This window comes from Mytilus edulis, unplaced genomic scaffold (assembly GCF_963676685.1).
Source record: "Mytilus edulis unplaced genomic scaffold, xbMytEdul2.2 SCAFFOLD_1697, whole genome shotgun sequence".
NCBI classification, from domain to species: domain Eukaryota; kingdom Metazoa; phylum Mollusca; class Bivalvia; order Mytilida; family Mytilidae; genus Mytilus; species Mytilus edulis.
Window position 1 is genome coordinate 1 of NW_027268213.1, and position 19928 is coordinate 19928.

Genomic DNA, 19928 nt, shown 5'->3' on the forward strand with positions numbered 1-19928 from the left:
TACTATTTCTAACACCTAAGTATGCAGCTGGGTTTTTTTTTTTTTTTTGATATATTTTGTGTAGTTAGGCACCATTAAAGTTATATCAGTGTATTTTCACGCACTTATTTGAACTGAATATAACTTTTTCTATTCAGTTTTCGTTAGAGTGACAATCTACGAAAATAGGAAGTCATGCTAGGGTTTTATTGTGCTCTTTTTTTTAGGGGGAAGGGGGTCAAAATCACACAGCTAACCTTCAACCGAAAAATCATTTTTGTCATTATGTGAGTTTTTCCATTTCTCTCTTCTTCTTCGTATTCAACTTGACTGACATTTTTTGTTGGACTTTTTCTACACGTAAGCAAAGTCAAAGGTTGGCTCTCTATTTCATATCAACTAGTCAATGGGGAGGTAACTCTAAAATTAAACTCAGTACTTTTTTTCAGAACTATATAAATAAACTGTTAAAATGTACATAATACAAAAGATGTATAACGTATCGTAAAAATCAGATTAGTAGCAAATGAATGCAGTGACGTTTGTCTGTTATTTATTTATTTTTTTATTTATTACTTGTCAAAATTACTACAATAATATTGTGTATTAAAAGTTAAAAGGAAACTCTAAAGTATGGAGGTTTTTGTTCAACCTTTAACAGTTCTGCAATTATTTTGTCATTTTATTACCTGCGATTTATTATGCAAATTTCACTATTCTCTACCTTTCGAATTTCATCTTTGTTTTACTCGTGTATAAAATAAATGCACCTACTTGTTTCTATGTTTCTTTCAAATGGTTGTCCTGTGTTTTTTCTCTTCTTTTTTCTCTCTGTTATTTAGTGCGCGACGACTTGACTGTATCTTTGCTATGTCATTTTAATCTTTCCACAGCACGCGAGGTGAATAAACCCGAAACAATACAGTGACGTCACACGTGACTACTGTGATGAACAGAAACAAGGATGGATGGACGGACAGTGGTACAAAAAGTAAGAAAAAGTTATTTCTCTGATAAAAGGTATCGCGTGAATTGTAGGTTCACGGTATAGGTTTTTTCTCTCATTTTTGAAGATCATATATACAGTTGTCTATAATTGCTTACATCCACTTCCTTTGAACTATGGTGGATAGTTGTCTCATTGGCAATCATACCACATCTCCTTATTTTCATATTGAAATGACAGCAACTTAACGACACACACAAACATAGCCTGCTAGTATATACGTACATGGGAGACTGAAAAATTCTGTGCTTATTGGTAAATGATAAAAAAAAACATTAAAACTTTAAGGTATGCTATGACTAAGCTTTAAATATAAGGTAGATAGGGAGTAGGAAACACACATATTTTTTTTTTTTATTTGGCCTTAATGAAGAAGAAAAGCACACACACAATATATTAGAACTTGTACTAACATCCATTAAACGCTATGCTAATATATGTCTTTAAAAGAGAACCATTATTTTATTTTAATTTATTTTTTCTTCGTTTCAATCTTGGTTTTTGATTCTTTTTACATTAAATCTGTTTTTACTGTTGCAATAGTTTACAAATATTTTTAGTCCAAATACAATTCATTGATAATATATCCCCCCTTTTTTGTCCGGATTTTTTTTTTTTTTTTTTTTTTGAAAAAGGGGGGGGGGCTGGAGGTTTAGTTAAATGCAGTGGAAAAATGTTTTGCCCAAAGTCCAATGGTTCACACTGATGTGTTTTTGTCCTTCTGTCTCTTTTTAATCGTCCGTGTCACGGGATGCTGCTTCACCCTTTACCGGTTCTGGTTTCACTTGCATAGCTTATATAGGTATAATGCATATGTATAGCCAGAGTCTTCACTGTGACACACATTCCCCTTTTTGAGGGGAAATAAATAACTTTTGTAATTGTCAATTAAGATACAAATGATATGTACCACTGTCGAATTATAAAACTACAAAAATCTTCGTGTTTTGTTTTTGTTTTGTTGATTTTTTTTGTTTGTATCGAAACTTTCAGGCGGCCAGGCCACTTTGAGCTCAGATCATCGGTTATTGATAATAAAATTAATGAAATATATTTTGTTGAAAAATATGGTATATTCGATAAGACATATTCGAGTTTTTGACTTGAAAGTGCGCAAATTGTACATGCAAATGGAAATAAAAGCGAAGACGCATCATACAGAACAGTTGTTCAGTGCCTCAGATCCACTGAAAACAAAGTCGCTCTCTGAAAAGTTCCCAACGCTAGATTAAATAAAAAGATGTTTCAAATTCGTATTCTAGATATTGGGTTTGTTCATTCGACTCTTGAATGTTTGCGAAATTTCGCTCGGGTTGAATAAAAATGTTATTTGAAGTTTTAGTAAAAATCTGCAATTAAACAATGGCGCGTGAACTTTTTGTGTGTTTCCCTCTAGCTGGAAACAAACTTATTACGAGGAGGAACATGCTTCCAGTGAATAAAAACGGAAAGAAACCTAAAGAGAAATGATTTTTCTTCCTCTGTACAATTTTACGACGATAGAATATTTGTGTAATGAGAAAAACTCGTAAATTTTCTGTCAACATACCTGCGAAGACAATTCAGTCGGTTCTACTTTAACTATTAATATCTTTTTACTGTGTACATCGAAAAATACACAGTTTATCTAACATGCAAGATTAATGACTGTTGAGCAATTTGGTATGCTATATGTGAATGTTTTTGATAGAATTATACTATAAATTATCATAAAAGTCTTCGAAGAAGCACATAATCATTTTAAATTCTCCCTCGCCCTGCTCGTCCGAATTTAAAGCATTTAATTTCTAATTCAATAGGCTATAAACAAGACAAACACAGATATAGGATTAGTTGCTCGCAGTAACATCTTATTTTCTCTTGCGATACAATATTTTATTTTACTGAATTGTACATATTTCTTCAATCGAAACATTATATAAACACATGACATATAACATTGTTCCTCTTTCGCATCGTTTCTTTTCCCCCGGCTAATGCCTCCAACGCCTGTACGTACAATAAACATAGCAGCAACTGCACATATACCTATGTGACCAACTTCAATCCGACGTAACTGCGAGCACCTTCGATACTAATACATTTAAATCCCAAAGTTTATATAGTACCTTTAAACCCCACCCATAAAAACCGCCAAAACTTTCCTCGTGCCTCCTGCACCTAACATCAAACTTATAAATAGTACATACTGTTACAAAACCAGTATCCGAACTAGTTATACTAGTTCCCATCTGTAAATATTAACTACAAATAGCAAACGGGAAAAACCCTATTTCAAACGAAATAAAATACATTTAAATTCTCCCTCGCCCTGCTCGTCCGAATTTAAAGCATTTAATTTCTAATTCAATAGGCTATAAACAAGACAAACACAGATATAGGATTAGTTGCTCGCAGTAACATCGAAACAAAGGAAATGAAACAGTTCAGAATAAGATGCTGATATAAAAAGTCTTTGAGATATTGCTAATTGAAGATAAATCTTCAACCACTAAACTGGACCAATATCAGTTTCAAGTCAATAATCGGAACGTCAAATACGACATATTGAACCGGAAGCTTCCGCAATAGATGGTTATACAGACAAATGTTTTGCAAATCTTGAATCGATGGATAATTTCTCAAACTGTTTTCTTTGATTCTGTAAATAGAAGAACACAATCAAAACTTCATACATACATGTACTTGTATCTTAATCAGATAAACATTAAACTCTATAGATATATACATATTTCCTATCTATATACATCAACTTCTAATCATAGTATGTGATTCTTTATGTTACACACTGCAACATAGCTCATGAAAGTCTAAACATATATGCATCTCAGATCTACATACATCAACTTCTAATCACACTGTGATCCTTTATGTCACACTGCGCAACATAGCTCATGAAAATCTAAACATATATGCATCTCAGATCTACATACATCAACTTCATATCACACTGTGTGATCCTATTGTTACATTCATAAAAATCTAAACATATATATATATATATATATCTATTATATCAACAACAACAAAAAACAAAGTCTACAGCTATGTCTGAAGCTCTGACTTTGTACAAGGTTTCTTATTATCTTTGTTACATTTTTATTATCGATTTTAAATTAAAAAAGTTTTCCACTCAATATGTTATGTACCATGTGTACGGACTGTAAAATATTACTGCTTACCGTTTTAAAATCTCTCCAAGTTGAACTCTTGGTACTGTCCGATTTATCTCACATAAAAACGGGCTACTTTTTATACCTACACCTGCATATTTGTGGCATCCGGGAAATAATTAGCACATACATAAGGTCTCCAATATAGTACTAAAACTCTGATCGTTTTATAGTAAATGCGACCTGCTGATAAAATAAAATCAAAATTGTGGTATTTAATGAAAAAACATATAAAATTGATGATTATTACAAATCTCATCTTCAAATCAATTGTATACATATATTTAATTATGTACAAAAGTTAATGCCTTCATATTTAATCTTTTGTTTTCTGTATATTAATTTAACTATACAACATCCCATGGTGCATTGTGCAACCAATCACATCGCTCCCAGCGACAACATTCCATGGTGCACTACACTGTGCAACCAATCACGTCGCAACATTCCATGGTGCACTACACTGTGCAACCAATCACATCGCTCCCAGCGACAACATTCCATGGTGCACTACACTGTGCAACCAATCACATCGCTCCCAGCGACAATATTCCATGGTGCACTACACTGTGCAACCAATCACATCGCTCCCAGCGATCTAATAAAATAAATTTCATACATACCATTTCAAACTCATCTGTAACTCGTATCACTCTTCGTGACAAAATCATCTCACTGCGAGAAGATTTAAACATATGTTGTTTCCATGTCTCAAATCTAGTACAAGTCTTACAAATTCTTTACCTGAACTTTGTACTGAAACAGTAATCAGATTTTATACAAAAGGTGGACACTGTAATATTTAGTGAGCATTTCATCTATCAACTTTTAAATAAAAGTTGCATGCTTAAAAGCTGATTTGTTTTTCATATTAATGAACTCAACATGGTTCACATGATGATTATTACAAGTCTCATCTTAAAATCAATTGTATACATATATTTAATAATGTACAAAAAGTTAATGCCTTCATATTTAATCTTTTGTTTTCTGTATATTAATTAAACTATACAACATCCCATGGTGCATTGTACAACCAATCACATCGCTCCCAGCGACAACATTCCATGGTGCACTACACTGTGCAACCAATCACATCGCTCCCAGCGACAACATTCCATGGTGCACTACACTGTGCAACCAATCACATCGCTCCCAGCGACAATATTCCATGGTGCACTACACTGTGCAACCAATCACATCGCTCCCAGCGATCTAATAAAATAAATTTCATACATACCATTTCAAACTCATCTGTAACTCGTATCACTCTCCGTGACAAAATCATCTCACTGCGAGAAGATTTAAACATATGTTGTTTCCATGTCTCAAATCTAGTACAAGTCTTACAAATTCTTTACCTGAACTTTGTACTGAAACAGTAATCAGATTTATACAAAAGGTGGACACTGCAATATTTAGTGAGCATTTCATCTATCAACTTTTAAATAAAAGTTGCATGCTTAAAAGCTGATTTGTTTTTCATATTAATGAACTCAACATGGTTCACATGGTTCAGTATTGAATGGAAATATATAACCAAATTCTATAGTATTTTAAAATAAAATCATAAACCTGTAAAACGGTTTTTTAAAAAAACAAGAACACAAATATATTGATTTTCGCTTCTAACTTAATAATTCGTTCCAGGCATGATTTCAGAATGTAAATAAAGTCAACATTATACTCAACTCCGTCATGTGAAAACATGTTCCTCTTTCGCATCGTTTCTTTTCCCCCGGCTAATGCCTCCAACGCCTGTACGTACAATAAACATAGCAGCAACTGCACATATACCTATGTGACCAACTTCAATCCGACGTAACTGCGAGCACCTTCGATACTAATACATTTAAATCCCAAAGTTTATATAGTACCTTTAAACCCCACCCATAAAAACCGCCAAAACTTTCCTCGTGCCTCCTGCACCTAACATCAAACTTATAAATAGTACATACTGTTACAAAACCAGTATCCGAACTAGTTATACTAGTTCCCATCTGTAAATATTAACTACAAATAGCAAACGGGAAAAACCCTATTTCAAACGAAATAAAATACATTTACCGAGATCGCGTAATGGATTTTACAAGTTATTTTTAAGGGTGTCTTCGTCGAGGTCCGCGTTCGTCTGTTATAAATAAACGAGGCCTGGAATGGCGTTATTTTCAAATCGTTATTCGTAGTATAAACTTCGTAAAGGATAATATTTTGAATCATTCAAAATGGCAGACGCAACAGCAGCACCAGCAGTAGCACCAGCTAAATCACCAAAGAAAAAGGCAGCAGCCAAGCCAAAGAAGCCTTCCGCACATCCTAAATACAGCGAGATGATTGGAAAAGCCATCGCCGCTTTGAAAGAACGTGGAGGTTCTTCAAGGCAAGCAATTCTGAAGTACATCATGGCCAACTTCAACGTCGGAAAAGATGCCAAGTCAGTAAATGCTCATTTAAAACTTGCACTCAGAGCCGGAGTTAAGAACAACAGTTTGAAGCAGTCCAAGGGAACTGGAGCATCCGGATCTTTCAGAATTGGAGAGGCTAAAGTAGTTAAAAAGAAGCCAGCAAAGGCAAAGAAAGCAGCCAAACCTAAGGCCGCCAAGCCGAAGAAGGCAAAGAGCACACCCAAGAAGAAGAAGCCAGCAGCAAAGAAACCAGCTGGAGAAAAAAAGGCTGCCAAACCAAAGGCAAAAAAACCAGCAGCAAAGAAAGCAGCCAAGCCAAAGAAGCCAGCAGCCAAGTCACCAGCAAAAAAGAAGGCAGCCAAACCAAAAGCCAAGAAGACACCAAAGAAGAAGTAAACTGTTCCAGACTTCAGTCTGCAGAGGCTATTCAGCCACCAAAAGCCCTTTTAAGGGCTACCCAATTTATTCAAAAAGAATCTACAATTGTTGTACATTAGTTATCAAACTAAATCTAGCTGAGCCCTACCCTTTTCTTTACTTTTCTCTGAACTTTGCACTGGTCTCTGAAATATTTTTTGGGGTCACATTATTTCCATTGTTTGTTTTATTTCACTCCTTATGACTATACTATTTCTAACACCTAAGTATGCAGCTGGGTTTTTTTTTTTTTTTTGATATATTTTGTGTAGTTAGGCACCATTAAAGTTATATCAGTGTATTTTCACGCACTTATTTGAACTGAATATAACTTTTTCTATTCAGTTTTCGTTAGAGTGACAATCTACGAAAATAGGAAGTCATGCTAGGGTTTTATTGTGCTCTTTTTTTTAGGGGGAAGGGGGTCAAAATCACACAGCTAACCTTCAACCGAAAAATCATTTTTGTCATTATGTGAGTTTTTCCATTTCTCTCTTCTTCTTCGTATTCAACTTGACTGACATTTTTTGTTGGACTTTTTCTACACGTAAGCAAAGTCAAAGGTTGGCTCTCTATTTCATATCAACTAGTCAATGGGGAGGTAACTCTAAAATTAAACTCAGTACTTTTTTTCAGAACTATATAAATAAACTGTTAAAATGTACATAATACAAAAGATGTATAACGTATCGTAAAAATCAGATTAGTAGCAAATGAATGCAGTGACGTTTGTCTGTTATTTATTTATTTTTTTATTTATTACTTGTCAAAATTACTACAATAATATTGTGTATTAAAAGTTAAAAGGAAACTCTAAAGTATGGAGGTTTTTGTTCAACCTTTAACAGTTCTGCAATTATTTTGTCATTTTATTACCTGCGATTTATTATGCAAATTTCACTATTCTCTACCTTTCGAATTTCATCTTTGTTTTACTCGTGTATAAAATAAATGCACCTACTTGTTTCTATGTTTCTTTCAAATGGTTGTCCTGTGTTTTTTCTCTTCTTTTTTCTCTCTGTTATTTAGTGCGCGACGACTTGACTGTATCTTTGCTATGTCATTTTAATCTTTCCACAGCACGCGAGGTGAATAAACCCGAAACAATACAGTGACGTCACACGTGACTACTGTGATGAACAGAAACAAGGATGGATGGACGGACAGTGGTACAAAAAGTAAGAAAAAGTTATTTCTCTGATAAAAGGTATCGCGTGAATTGTAGGTTCACGGTATAGGTTTTTTCTCTCATTTTTGAAGATCATATATACAGTTGTCTATAATTGCTTACATCCACTTCCTTTGAACTATGGTGGATAGTTGTCTCATTGGCAATCATACCACATCTCCTTATTTTCATATTGAAATGACAGCAACTTAACGACACACACAAACATAGCCTGCTAGTATATACGTACATGGGAGACTGAAAAATTCTGTGCTTATTGGTAAATGATAAAAAAAAACATTAAAACTTTAAGGTATGCTATGACTAAGCTTTAAATATAAGGTAGATAGGGAGTAGGAAACACACATATTTTTTTTTTTTATTTGGCCTTAATGAAGAAGAAAAGCACACACACAATATATTAGAACTTGTACTAACATCCATTAAACGCTATGCTAATATATGTCTTTAAAAGAGAACCATTATTTTATTTTAATTTATTTTTTCTTCGTTTCAATCTTGGTTTTTGATTCTTTTTACATTAAATCTGTTTTTACTGTTGCAATAGTTTACAAATATTTTTAGTCCAAATACAATTCATTGATAATATATCCCCCCTTTTTTGTCCGGATTTTTTTTTTTTTTTTTTTTTTGAAAAAGGGGGGGGGGCTGGAGGTTTAGTTAAATGCAGTGGAAAAATGTTTTGCCCAAAGTCCAATGGTTCACACTGATGTGTTTTTGTCCTTCTGTCTCTTTTTAATCGTCCGTGTCACGGGATGCTGCTTCACCCTTTACCGGTTCTGGTTTCACTTGCATAGCTTATATAGGTATAATGCATATGTATAGCCAGAGTCTTCACTGTGACACACATTCCCCTTTTTGAGGGGAAATAAATAACTTTTGTAATTGTCAATTAAGATACAAATGATATGTACCACTGTCGAATTATAAAACTACAAAAATCTTCGTGTTTTGTTTTTGTTTTGTTGATTTTTTTTGTTTGTATCGAAACTTTCAGGCGGCCAGGCCACTTTGAGCTCAGATCATCGGTTATTGATAATAAAATTAATGAAATATATTTTGTTGAAAAATATGGTATATTCGATAAGACATATTCGAGTTTTTGACTTGAAAGTGCGCAAATTGTACATGCAAATGGAAATAAAAGCGAAGACGCATCATACAGAACAGTTGTTCAGTGCCTCAGATCCACTGAAAACAAAGTCGCTCTCTGAAAAGTTCCCAACGCTAGATTAAATAAAAAGATGTTTCAAATTCGTATTCTAGATATTGGGTTTGTTCATTCGACTCTTGAATGTTTGCGAAATTTCGCTCGGGTTGAATAAAAATGTTATTTGAAGTTTTAGTAAAAATCTGCAATTAAACAATGGCGCGTGAACTTTTTGTGTGTTTCCCTCTAGCTGGAAACAAACTTATTACGAGGAGGAACATGCTTCCAGTGAATAAAAACGGAAAGAAACCTAAAGAGAAATGATTTTTCTTCCTCTGTACAATTTTACGACGATAGAATATTTGTGTAATGAGAAAAACTCGTAAATTTTCTGTCAACATACCTGCGAAGACAATTCAGTCGGTTCTACTTTAACTATTAATATCTTTTTACTGTGTACATCGAAAAATACACAGTTTATCTAACATGCAAGATTAATGACTGTTGAGCAATTTGGTATGCTATATGTGAATGTTTTTGATAGAATTATACTATAAATTATCATAAAAGTCTTCGAAGAAGCACATAATCATTTTACCGAGATCGCGTAATGGATTTTACAAGTTATTTTTAAGGGTGTCTTCGTCGAGGTCCGCGTTCGTCTGTTATAAATAAACGAGGCCTGGAATGGCGTTATTTTCAAATCGTTATTCGTAGTATAAACTTCGTAAAGGATAATATTTTGAATCATTCAAAATGGCAGACGCAACAGCAGCACCAGCAGTAGCACCAGCTAAATCACCAAAGAAAAAGGCAGCAGCCAAGCCAAAGAAGCCTTCCGCACATCCTAAATACAGCGAGATGATTGGAAAAGCCATCGCCGCTTTGAAAGAACGTGGAGGTTCTTCAAGGCAAGCAATTCTGAAGTACATCATGGCCAACTTCAACGTCGGAAAAGATGCCAAGTCAGTAAATGCTCATTTAAAACTTGCACTCAGAGCCGGAGTTAAGAACAACAGTTTGAAGCAGTCCAAGGGAACTGGAGCATCCGGATCTTTCAGAATTGGAGAGGCTAAAGTAGTTAAAAAGAAGCCAGCAAAGGCAAAGAAAGCAGCCAAACCTAAGGCCGCCAAGCCGAAGAAGGCAAAGAGCACACCCAAGAAGAAGAAGCCAGCAGCAAAGAAACCAGCTGGAGAAAAAAAGGCTGCCAAACCAAAGGCAAAAAAACCAGCAGCAAAGAAAGCAGCCAAGCCAAAGAAGCCAGCAGCCAAGTCACCAGCAAAAAAGAAGGCAGCCAAACCAAAAGCCAAGAAGACACCAAAGAAGAAGTAAACTGTTCCAGACTTCAGTCTGCAGAGGCTATTCAGCCACCAAAAGCCCTTTTAAGGGCTACCCAATTTATTCAAAAAGAATCTACAATTGTTGTACATTAGTTATCAAACTAAATCTAGCTGAGCCCTACCCTTTTCTTTACTTTTCTCTGAACTTTGCACTGGTCTCTGAAATATTTTTTGGGGTCACATTATTTCCATTGTTTGTTTTATTTCACTCCTTATGACTATACTATTTCTAACACCTAAGTATGCAGCTGGGTTTTTTTTTTTTTTTTGATATATTTTGTGTAGTTAGGCACCATTAAAGTTATATCAGTGTATTTTCACGCACTTATTTGAACTGAATATAACTTTTTCTATTCAGTTTTCGTTAGAGTGACAATCTACGAAAATAGGAAGTCATGCTAGGGTTTTATTGTGCTCTTTTTTTTAGGGGGAAGGGGGTCAAAATCACACAGCTAACCTTCAACCGAAAAATCATTTTTGTCATTATGTGAGTTTTTCCATTTCTCTCTTCTTCTTCGTATTCAACTTGACTGACATTTTTTGTTGGACTTTTTCTACACGTAAGCAAAGTCAAAGGTTGGCTCTCTATTTCATATCAACTAGTCAATGGGGAGGTAACTCTAAAATTAAACTCAGTACTTTTTTTCAGAACTATATAAATAAACTGTTAAAATGTACATAATACAAAAGATGTATAACGTATCGTAAAAATCAGATTAGTAGCAAATGAATGCAGTGACGTTTGTCTGTTATTTATTTATTTTTTTATTTATTACTTGTCAAAATTACTACAATAATATTGTGTATTAAAAGTTAAAAGGAAACTCTAAAGTATGGAGGTTTTTGTTCAACCTTTAACAGTTCTGCAATTATTTTGTCATTTTATTACCTGCGATTTATTATGCAAATTTCACTATTCTCTACCTTTCGAATTTCATCTTTGTTTTACTCGTGTATAAAATAAATGCACCTACTTGTTTCTATGTTTCTTTCAAATGGTTGTCCTGTGTTTTTTCTCTTCTTTTTTCTCTCTGTTATTTAGTGCGCGACGACTTGACTGTATCTTTGCTATGTCATTTTAATCTTTCCACAGCACGCGAGGTGAATAAACCCGAAACAATACAGTGACGTCACACGTGACTACTGTGATGAACAGAAACAAGGATGGATGGACGGACAGTGGTACAAAAAGTAAGAAAAAGTTATTTCTCTGATAAAAGGTATCGCGTGAATTGTAGGTTCACGGTATAGGTTTTTTCTCTCATTTTTGAAGATCATATATACAGTTGTCTATAATTGCTTACATCCACTTCCTTTGAACTATGGTGGATAGTTGTCTCATTGGCAATCATACCACATCTCCTTATTTTCATATTGAAATGACAGCAACTTAACGACACACACAAACATAGCCTGCTAGTATATACGTACATGGGAGACTGAAAAATTCTGTGCTTATTGGTAAATGATAAAAAAAAACATTAAAACTTTAAGGTATGCTATGACTAAGCTTTAAATATAAGGTAGATAGGGAGTAGGAAACACACATATTTTTTTTTTTTATTTGGCCTTAATGAAGAAGAAAAGCACACACACAATATATTAGAACTTGTACTAACATCCATTAAACGCTATGCTAATATATGTCTTTAAAAGAGAACCATTATTTTATTTTAATTTATTTTTTCTTCGTTTCAATCTTGGTTTTTGATTCTTTTTACATTAAATCTGTTTTTACTGTTGCAATAGTTTACAAATATTTTTAGTCCAAATACAATTCATTGATAATATATCCCCCCTTTTTTGTCCGGATTTTTTTTTTTTTTTTTTTTTTGAAAAAGGGGGGGGGGGCTGGAGGTTTAGTTAAATGCAGTGGAAAAATGTTTTGCCCAAAGTCCAATGGTTCACACTGATGTGTTTTTGTCCTTCTGTCTCTTTTTAATCGTCCGTGTCACGGGATGCTGCTTCACCCTTTACCGGTTCTGGTTTCACTTGCATAGCTTATATAGGTATAATGCATATGTATAGCCAGAGTCTTCACTGTGACACACATTCCCCTTTTTGAGGGGAAATAAATAACTTTTGTAATTGTCAATTAAGATACAAATGATATGTACCACTGTCGAATTATAAAACTACAAAAATCTTCGTGTTTTGTTTTTGTTTTGTTGATTTTTTTTGTTTGTATCGAAACTTTCAGGCGGCCAGGCCACTTTGAGCTCAGATCATCGGTTATTGATAATAAAATTAATGAAATATATTTTGTTGAAAAATATGGTATATTCGATAAGACATATTCGAGTTTTTGACTTGAAAGTGCGCAAATTGTACATGCAAATGGAAATAAAAGCGAAGACGCATCATACAGAACAGTTGTTCAGTGCCTCAGATCCACTGAAAACAAAGTCGCTCTCTGAAAAGTTCCCAACGCTAGATTAAATAAAAAGATGTTTCAAATTCGTATTCTAGATATTGGGTTTGTTCATTCGACTCTTGAATGTTTGCGAAATTTCGCTCGGGTTGAATAAAAATGTTATTTGAAGTTTTAGTAAAAATCTGCAATTAAACAATGGCGCGTGAACTTTTTGTGTGTTTCCCTCTAGCTGGAAACAAACTTATTACGAGGAGGAACATGCTTCCAGTGAATAAAAACGGAAAGAAACCTAAAGAGAAATGATTTTTCTTCCTCTGTACAATTTTACGACGATAGAATATTTGTGTAATGAGAAAAACTCGTAAATTTTCTGTCAACATACCTGCGAAGACAATTCAGTCGGTTCTACTTTAACTATTAATATCTTTTTACTGTGTACATCGAAAAATACACAGTTTATCTAACATGCAAGATTAATGACTGTTGAGCAATTTGGTATGCTATATGTGAATGTTTTTGATAGAATTATACTATAAATTATCATAAAAGTCTTCGAAGAAGCACATAATCATTTTACCGAGATCGCGTAATGGATTTTACAAGTTATTTTTAAGGGTGTCTTCGTCGAGGTCCGCGTTCGTCTGTTATAAATAAACGAGGCCTGGAATGGCGTTATTTTCAAATCGTTATTCGTAGTATAAACTTCGTAAAGGATAATATTTTGAATCATTCAAAATGGCAGACGCAACAGCAGCACCAGCAGTAGCACCAGCTAAATCACCAAAGAAAAAGGCAGCAGCCAAGCCAAAGAAGCCTTCCGCACATCCTAAATACAGCGAGATGATTGGAAAAGCCATCGCCGCTTTGAAAGAACGTGGAGGTTCTTCAAGGCAAGCAATTCTGAAGTACATCATGGCCAACTTCAACGTCGGAAAAGATGCCAAGTCAGTAAATGCTCATTTAAAACTTGCACTCAGAGCCGGAGTTAAGAACAACAGTTTGAAGCAGTCCAAGGGAACTGGAGCATCCGGATCTTTCAGAATTGGAGAGGCTAAAGTAGTTTAAAAGAAGCCAGCAAAGGCAAAGAAAGCAGCCAAACCTAAGGCCGCCAAGCCGAAGAAGGCAAAGAGCACACCCAAGAAGAAGAAGCCAGCAGCAAAGAAACCAGCTGGAGAAAAAAAGGCTGCCAAACCAAAGGCAAAAAAACCAGCAGCAAAGAAAGCAGCCAAGCCAAAGAAGCCAGCAGCCAAGTCACCAGCAAAAAAGAAGGCAGCCAAACCAAAAGCCAAGAAGACACCAAAGAAGAAGTAAACTGTTCCAGACTTCAGTCTGCAGAGGCTATTCAGCCACCAAAAGCCCTTTTAAGGGCTACCCAATTTATTCAAAAAGAATCTACAATTGTTGTACATTAGTTATCAAACTAAATCTAGCTGAGCCCTACCCTTTTCTTTACTTTTCTCTGAACTTTGCACTGGTCTCTGAAATATTTTTTGGGGTCACATTATTTCCATTGTTTGTTTTATTTCACTCCTTATGACTATACTATTTCTAACACCTAAGTATGCAGCTGGGTTTTTTTTTTTTTTTTTGATATATTTTGTGTAGTTAGGCACCATTAAAGTTATATCAGTGTATTTTCACGCACTTATTTGAACTGAATATAACTTTTTCTATTCAGTTTTCGTTAGAGTGACAATCTACGAAAATAGGAAGTCATGCTAGGGTTTTATTGTGCTCTTTTTTTTAGGGGGAAGGGGGTCAAAATCACACAGCTAACCTTCAACCGAAAAATCATTTTTGTCATTATGTGAGTTTTTCCATTTCTCTCTTCTTCTTCGTATTCAACTTGACTGACATTTTTTGTTGGACTTTTTCTACACGTAAGCAAAGTCAAAGGTTGGCTCTCTATTTCATATCAACTAGTCAATGGGGAGGTAACTCTAAAATTAAACTCAGTACTTTTTTTCAGAACTATATAAATAAACTGTTAAAATGTACATAATACAAAAGATGTATAACGTATCGTAAAAATCAGATTAGTAGCAAATGAATGCAGTGACGTTTGTCTGTTATTTATTTATTTTTTTATTTATTACTTGTCAAAATTACTACAATAATATTGTGTATTAAAAGTTAAAAGGAAACTCTAAAGTATGGAGGTTTTTGTTCAACCTTTAACAGTTCTGCAATTATTTTGTCATTTTATTACCTGCGATTTATTATGCAAATTTCACTATTCTCTACCTTTCGAATTTCATCTTTGTTTTACTCGTGTATAAAATAAATGCACCTACTTGTTTCTATGTTTCTTTCAAATGGTTGTCCTGTGTTTTTTCTCTTCTTTTTTCTCTCTGTTATTTAGTGCGCGACGACTTGACTGTATCTTTGCTATGTCATTTTAATCTTTCCACAGCACGCGAGGTGAATAAACCCGAAACAATACAGTGACGTCACACGTGACTACTGTGATGAACAGAAACAAGGATGGATGGACGGACAGTGGTACAAAAAGTAAGAAAAAGTTATTTCTCTGATAAAAGGTATCGCGTGAATTGTAGGTTCACGGTATAGGTTTTTTCTCTCATTTTTGAAGATCATATATACAGTTGTCTATAATTGCTTACATCCACTTCCTTTGAACTATGGTGGATAGTTGTCTCATTGGCAATCATACCACATCTCCTTATTTTCATATTGAAATGACAGCAACTTAACGACACACACAAACATAGCCTGCTAGTATATACGTACATGGGAGACTGAAAAATTCTGTGCTTATTGGTAAATGATAAAAAAAAACATTAAAACTTTAAGGTATGCTATGACTAAGCTTTAAATATAAGGTAGATAGGGAGTAGGAAACACACATATTTTTTTTTTTTATTTGGCCTTAATGAAGAAGAAAAGCACACACACAATATATTAGAACTTGTACTAACATCCATTAAACGCTATGCTAATATATGTCTTTAAAAGAGAACCATTATTTTATTTTAATTTATTTTTTCTTCGTTTCAATCTTGGTTTTTGATTCTTTTTACATTAAATCTGTTTTTACTGTTGCAATAGTTTACAAATATTTTTAGTCCAAATACAATTCATTGATAATATATCCCCCCTTTTTTGTCCGGATTTTTTTTTTTTTTTTTTTTTGAAAAAGGGGGGGGGGGGCTGGAGGTTTAGTTAAATGCAGTGGAAAAATGTTTTGCCCAAAGTCCAATGGTTCACACTGATGTGTTTTTGTCCTTCTGTCTCTTTTTAATCGTCCGTGTCACGGGATGCTGCTTCACCCTTTACCGGTTCTGGTTTCACTTGCATAGCTTATATAGGTATAATGCATATGTATAGCCAGAGTCTTCACTGTGACACACATTCCCCTTTTTGAGGGGAAATAAATAACTTTTGTAATTGTCAATTAAGATACAAATGATATGTACCACTGTCGAATTATAAAACTACAAAAATCTTCGTGTTTTGTTTTTGTTTTGTTGATTTTTTTTGTTTGTATCGAAACTTTCAGGCGGCCAGGCCACTTTGAGCTCAGATCATCGGTTATTGATAATAAAATTAATGAAATATATTTTGTTGAAAAATATGGTATATTCGATAAGACATATTCGAGTTTTTGACTTGAAAGTGCGCAAATTGTACATGCAAATGGAAATAAAAGCGAAGACGCATCATACAGAACAGTTGTTCAGTGCCTCAGATCCACTGAAAACAAAGTCGCTCTCTGAAAAGTTCCCAACGCTAGATTAAATAAAAAGATGTTTCAAATTCGTATTCTAGATATTGGGTTTGTTCATTCGACTCTTGAATGTTTGCGAAATTTCGCTCGGGTTGAATAAAAATGTTATTTGAAGTTTTAGTAAAAATCTGCAATTAAACAATGGCGCGTGAACTTTTTGTGTGTTTCCCTCTAGCTGGAAACAAACTTATTACGAGGAGGAACATGCTTCCAGTGAATAAAAACGGAAAGAAACCTAAAGAGAAATGATTTTTCTTCCTCTGTACAATTTTACGACGATAGAATATTTGTGTAATGAGAAAAACTCGTAAATTTTCTGTCAACATACCTGCGAAGACAATTCAGTCGGTTCTACTTTAACTATTAATATCTTTTTACTGTGTACATCGAAAAATACACAGTTTATCTAACATGCAAGATTAATGACTGTTGAGCAATTTGGTATGCTATATGTGAATGTTTTTGATAGAATTATACTATAAATTATCATAAAAGTCTTCGAAGAAGCACATAATCATTTTACCGAGATCGCGTAATGGATTTTACAAGTTATTTTTAAGGGTGTCTTCGTCGAGGTCCGCGTTCGTCTGTTATAAATAAACGAGGCCTGGAATGGCGTTATTTTCAAATCGTTATTCGTAGTATAAACTTCGTAAAGGATAATATTTTGAATCATTCAAAATGGCAGACGCAACAGCAGCACCAGCAGTAGCACCAGCTAAATCACCAAAGAAAAAGGCAGCAGCCAAGCCAAAGAAGCCTTCCGCACATCCTAAATACAGCGAGATGATTGGAAAAGCCATCGCCGCTTTGAAAGAACGTGGAGGTTCTTCAAGGCAAGCAATTCTGAAGTACATCATGGCCAACTTCAACGTCGGAAAAGATGCCAAGTCAGTAAATGCTCATTTAAAACTTGCACTCAGAGCCGGAGTTAAGAACAACAGTTTGAAGCAGTCCAAGGGAACTGGAGCATCCGGATCTTTCAGAATTGGAGAGGCTAAAGTAGTTAAAAAGAAGCCAGCAAAGGCAAAGAAAGCAGCCAAACCTAAGGCCGCCAAGCCGAAGAAGGCAAAGAGCACACCCAAGAAGAAGAAGCCAGCAGCAAAGAAACCAGCTGGAGAAAAAAAGGCTGCCAAACCAAAGGCAAAAAAACCAGCAGCAAAGAAAGCAGCCAAGCCAAAGAAGCCAGCAGCCAAGTCACCAGCAAAAAAGAAGGCAGCCAAACCAAAAGCCAAGAAGACACCAAAGAAGAAGTAAACTGTTCCAGACTTCAGTCTGCAGAGGCTATTCAGCCACCAAAAGCCCTTTTAAGGGCTACCCAATTTATTCAAAAAGAATCTACAATTGTTGTACATTAGTTATCAAACTAAATCTAGCTGAGCCCTACCCTTTTCTTTACTTTTCTCTGAACTTTGCACTGGTCTCTGAAATATTTTTTGGGGTCACATTATTTCCATTGTTTGTTTTATTTCACTCCTTATGACTATACTATTTCTAACACCTAAGTATGCAGCTGGGTTTTTTTTTTTTTTTTTGATATATTTTGTGTAGTTAGGCACCATTAAAGTTATATCAGTGTATTTTCACGCACTTATTTGAACTGAATATAACTTTTTCTATTCAGTTTTCGTTAGAGTGACAATCTACGAAAATAGGAAGTCATGCTAGGGTTTTATTGTGCTCTTTTTTTTAGGGGGAAGGGGGTCAAAATCACACAGCTAACCTTCAACCGAAAAATCATTTTTGTCATTATGTGAGTTTTTCCATTTCTCTCTTCTTCTTCGTATTCAACTTGACTGACATTTTTTGTTGGACTTTTTCTACACGTAAGCAAAGTCAAAGGTTGGCTCTCTATTTCATATCAACTAGTCAATGGGGAGGTAACTCTAAAATTAAACTCAGTACTTTTTTTCAGAACTATATAAATAAACTGTTAAAATGTACATAATACAAAAGATGTATAACGTATCGTAAAAATCAGATTAGTAGCAAATGAATGCAGTGACGTTTGTCTGTTATTTATTTATTTTTTTATTTATTACTTGTCAAAATTACTACAATAATATTGTGTATTAAAAGTTAAAAGGAAACTCTAAAGTATGGAGGTTTTTGTTCAACCTTTAACAGTTCTGCAATTATTTTGTCATTTTATTACCTGCGATTTATTATGCAAATTTCACTATTCTCTACCTTTCGAATTTCATCTTTGTTTTACTCGTGTATAAAATAAATGCACCTACTTGTTTCTATGTTTCTTTCAAATGGTTGTCCTGTGTTTTTTCTCTTCTTTTTTCTCTCTGTTATTTAGTGCGCGACGACTTGACTGTATCTTTGCTATGTCATTTTAATCTTTCCACAGCACGCGAGGTGAATAAACCCGAAACAATACAGTGACGTCACACGTGACTACTGTGATGAACAGAAACAAGGATGGATGGACGGACAGTGGTACAAAAAGTAAGAAAAAGTTATTTCTCTGATAAAAGGTATCGCGTGAATTGTAGGTTCACGGTATAGGTTTTTTCTCTCATTTTTGAAGATCATATATACAGTTGTCTATAATTGCTTACATCCACTTCCTTTGAACTATGGTGGATAGTTGTCTCATTGGCAATCATACCACATCTCCTTATTTTCATATTGAAATGACAGCAACTTAACGACACACACAAACATAGCCTGCTAGTATATACGTACATGGGAGACTGAAAAATTCTGTGCTTATTGGTAAATGATAAAAAAAAACATTAAAACTTTAAGGTATGCTATGACTAAGCTTTAAATATAAGGTAGATAGGGAGTAGGAAACACACATATTTTTTTTTTTTATTTGGCCTTAATGAAGAAGAAAAGCACACACACAATATATTAGAACTTGTACTAACATCCATTAAACGCTATGCTAATATATGTCTTTAAAAGAGAACCATTATTTTATTTTAATTTATTTTTTCTTCGTTTCAATCTTGGTTTTTGATTCTTTTTACATTAAATCTGTTTTTACTGTTGCAATAGTTTACAAATATTTTTAGTCCAAATACAATTCATTGATAATATATCCCCCCTTTTTTGTCCGGATTTTTTTTTTTTTTTTTTTTTTGAAAAAGGGGGGGGGGCTGGAGGTTTAGTTAAATGCAGTGGAAAAAT

The 19928-nt window shown here is 34.3% G+C and overlaps 4 protein-coding genes and 1 long non-coding RNA gene across 5 annotated transcripts; 4 read left to right on the top strand and 1 right to left on the bottom strand.

Moving 5' to 3' along the window:
- Positions 1–2809: 2809 nt before the first annotated feature.
- LOC139507028 (uncharacterized) lies at positions 2810–6217 on the bottom strand. The gene is made up of 2 exons (XR_011660532.1): positions 4782–6217; positions 2810–4344 (listed from the first exon to the last, which is right to left on the bottom strand). It is a non-coding gene; the product is annotated as an uncharacterized lncRNA (long non-coding RNA).
- A 166-nt stretch (positions 6218–6383) lies between these two features.
- On the top strand, positions 6384–7084 carry LOC139507030 (histone H1-delta-like). Its single transcript, XM_071295616.1, has one exon. The coding sequence runs from the start codon at positions 6384–6386 to the stop codon at positions 6957–6959; it is 576 nt and encodes a 191-aa protein (XP_071151717.1). The 3' UTR covers positions 6960–7084.
- A 2088-nt stretch (positions 7085–9172) lies between these two features.
- On the top strand, positions 9173–10776 carry LOC139507029 (histone H1-delta-like). The gene has a single exon (XM_071295614.1). It carries the CDS (start codon positions 10076–10078, stop codon positions 10649–10651), a length of 576 nt encoding a protein of 191 aa, XP_071151715.1. The 5' UTR covers positions 9173–10075; the 3' UTR covers positions 10652–10776.
- Positions 10777–13768: 2992 nt separating this feature from the next.
- Positions 13769–14518, top strand: LOC139507031 (histone H1-delta-like). Its single transcript, XM_071295617.1, is given in 1 exon segment — positions 13769–14518. A coding segment is annotated over 1 exon segment (576 nt). The 3' UTR covers positions 14345–14518.
- A 2944-nt stretch (positions 14519–17462) lies between these two features.
- Positions 17463–18038, top strand: LOC139507032 (histone H1-delta-like). The gene has a single exon (XM_071295618.1). The coding sequence runs from the start codon at positions 17463–17465 to the stop codon at positions 18036–18038; it is 576 nt and encodes a 191-aa protein (XP_071151719.1).
- The last annotated feature ends 1890 nt before the right edge of the window (positions 18039–19928 follow it).

What these genes read in the sequence shown, in the direction of transcription:
- LOC139507030 (XM_071295616.1), top strand. Translation starts at nt 6,384, where the DNA reads ATGGCAGACGCAACAGCAGCACCAGCAGTAGCACCAGCTAAATCACCA.
- LOC139507029 (XM_071295614.1), top strand. Translation starts at nt 10,076, where the DNA reads ATGGCAGACGCAACAGCAGCACCAGCAGTAGCACCAGCTAAATCACCA.
- LOC139507032 (XM_071295618.1), top strand. Translation starts at nt 17,463, where the DNA reads ATGGCAGACGCAACAGCAGCACCAGCAGTAGCACCAGCTAAATCACCA.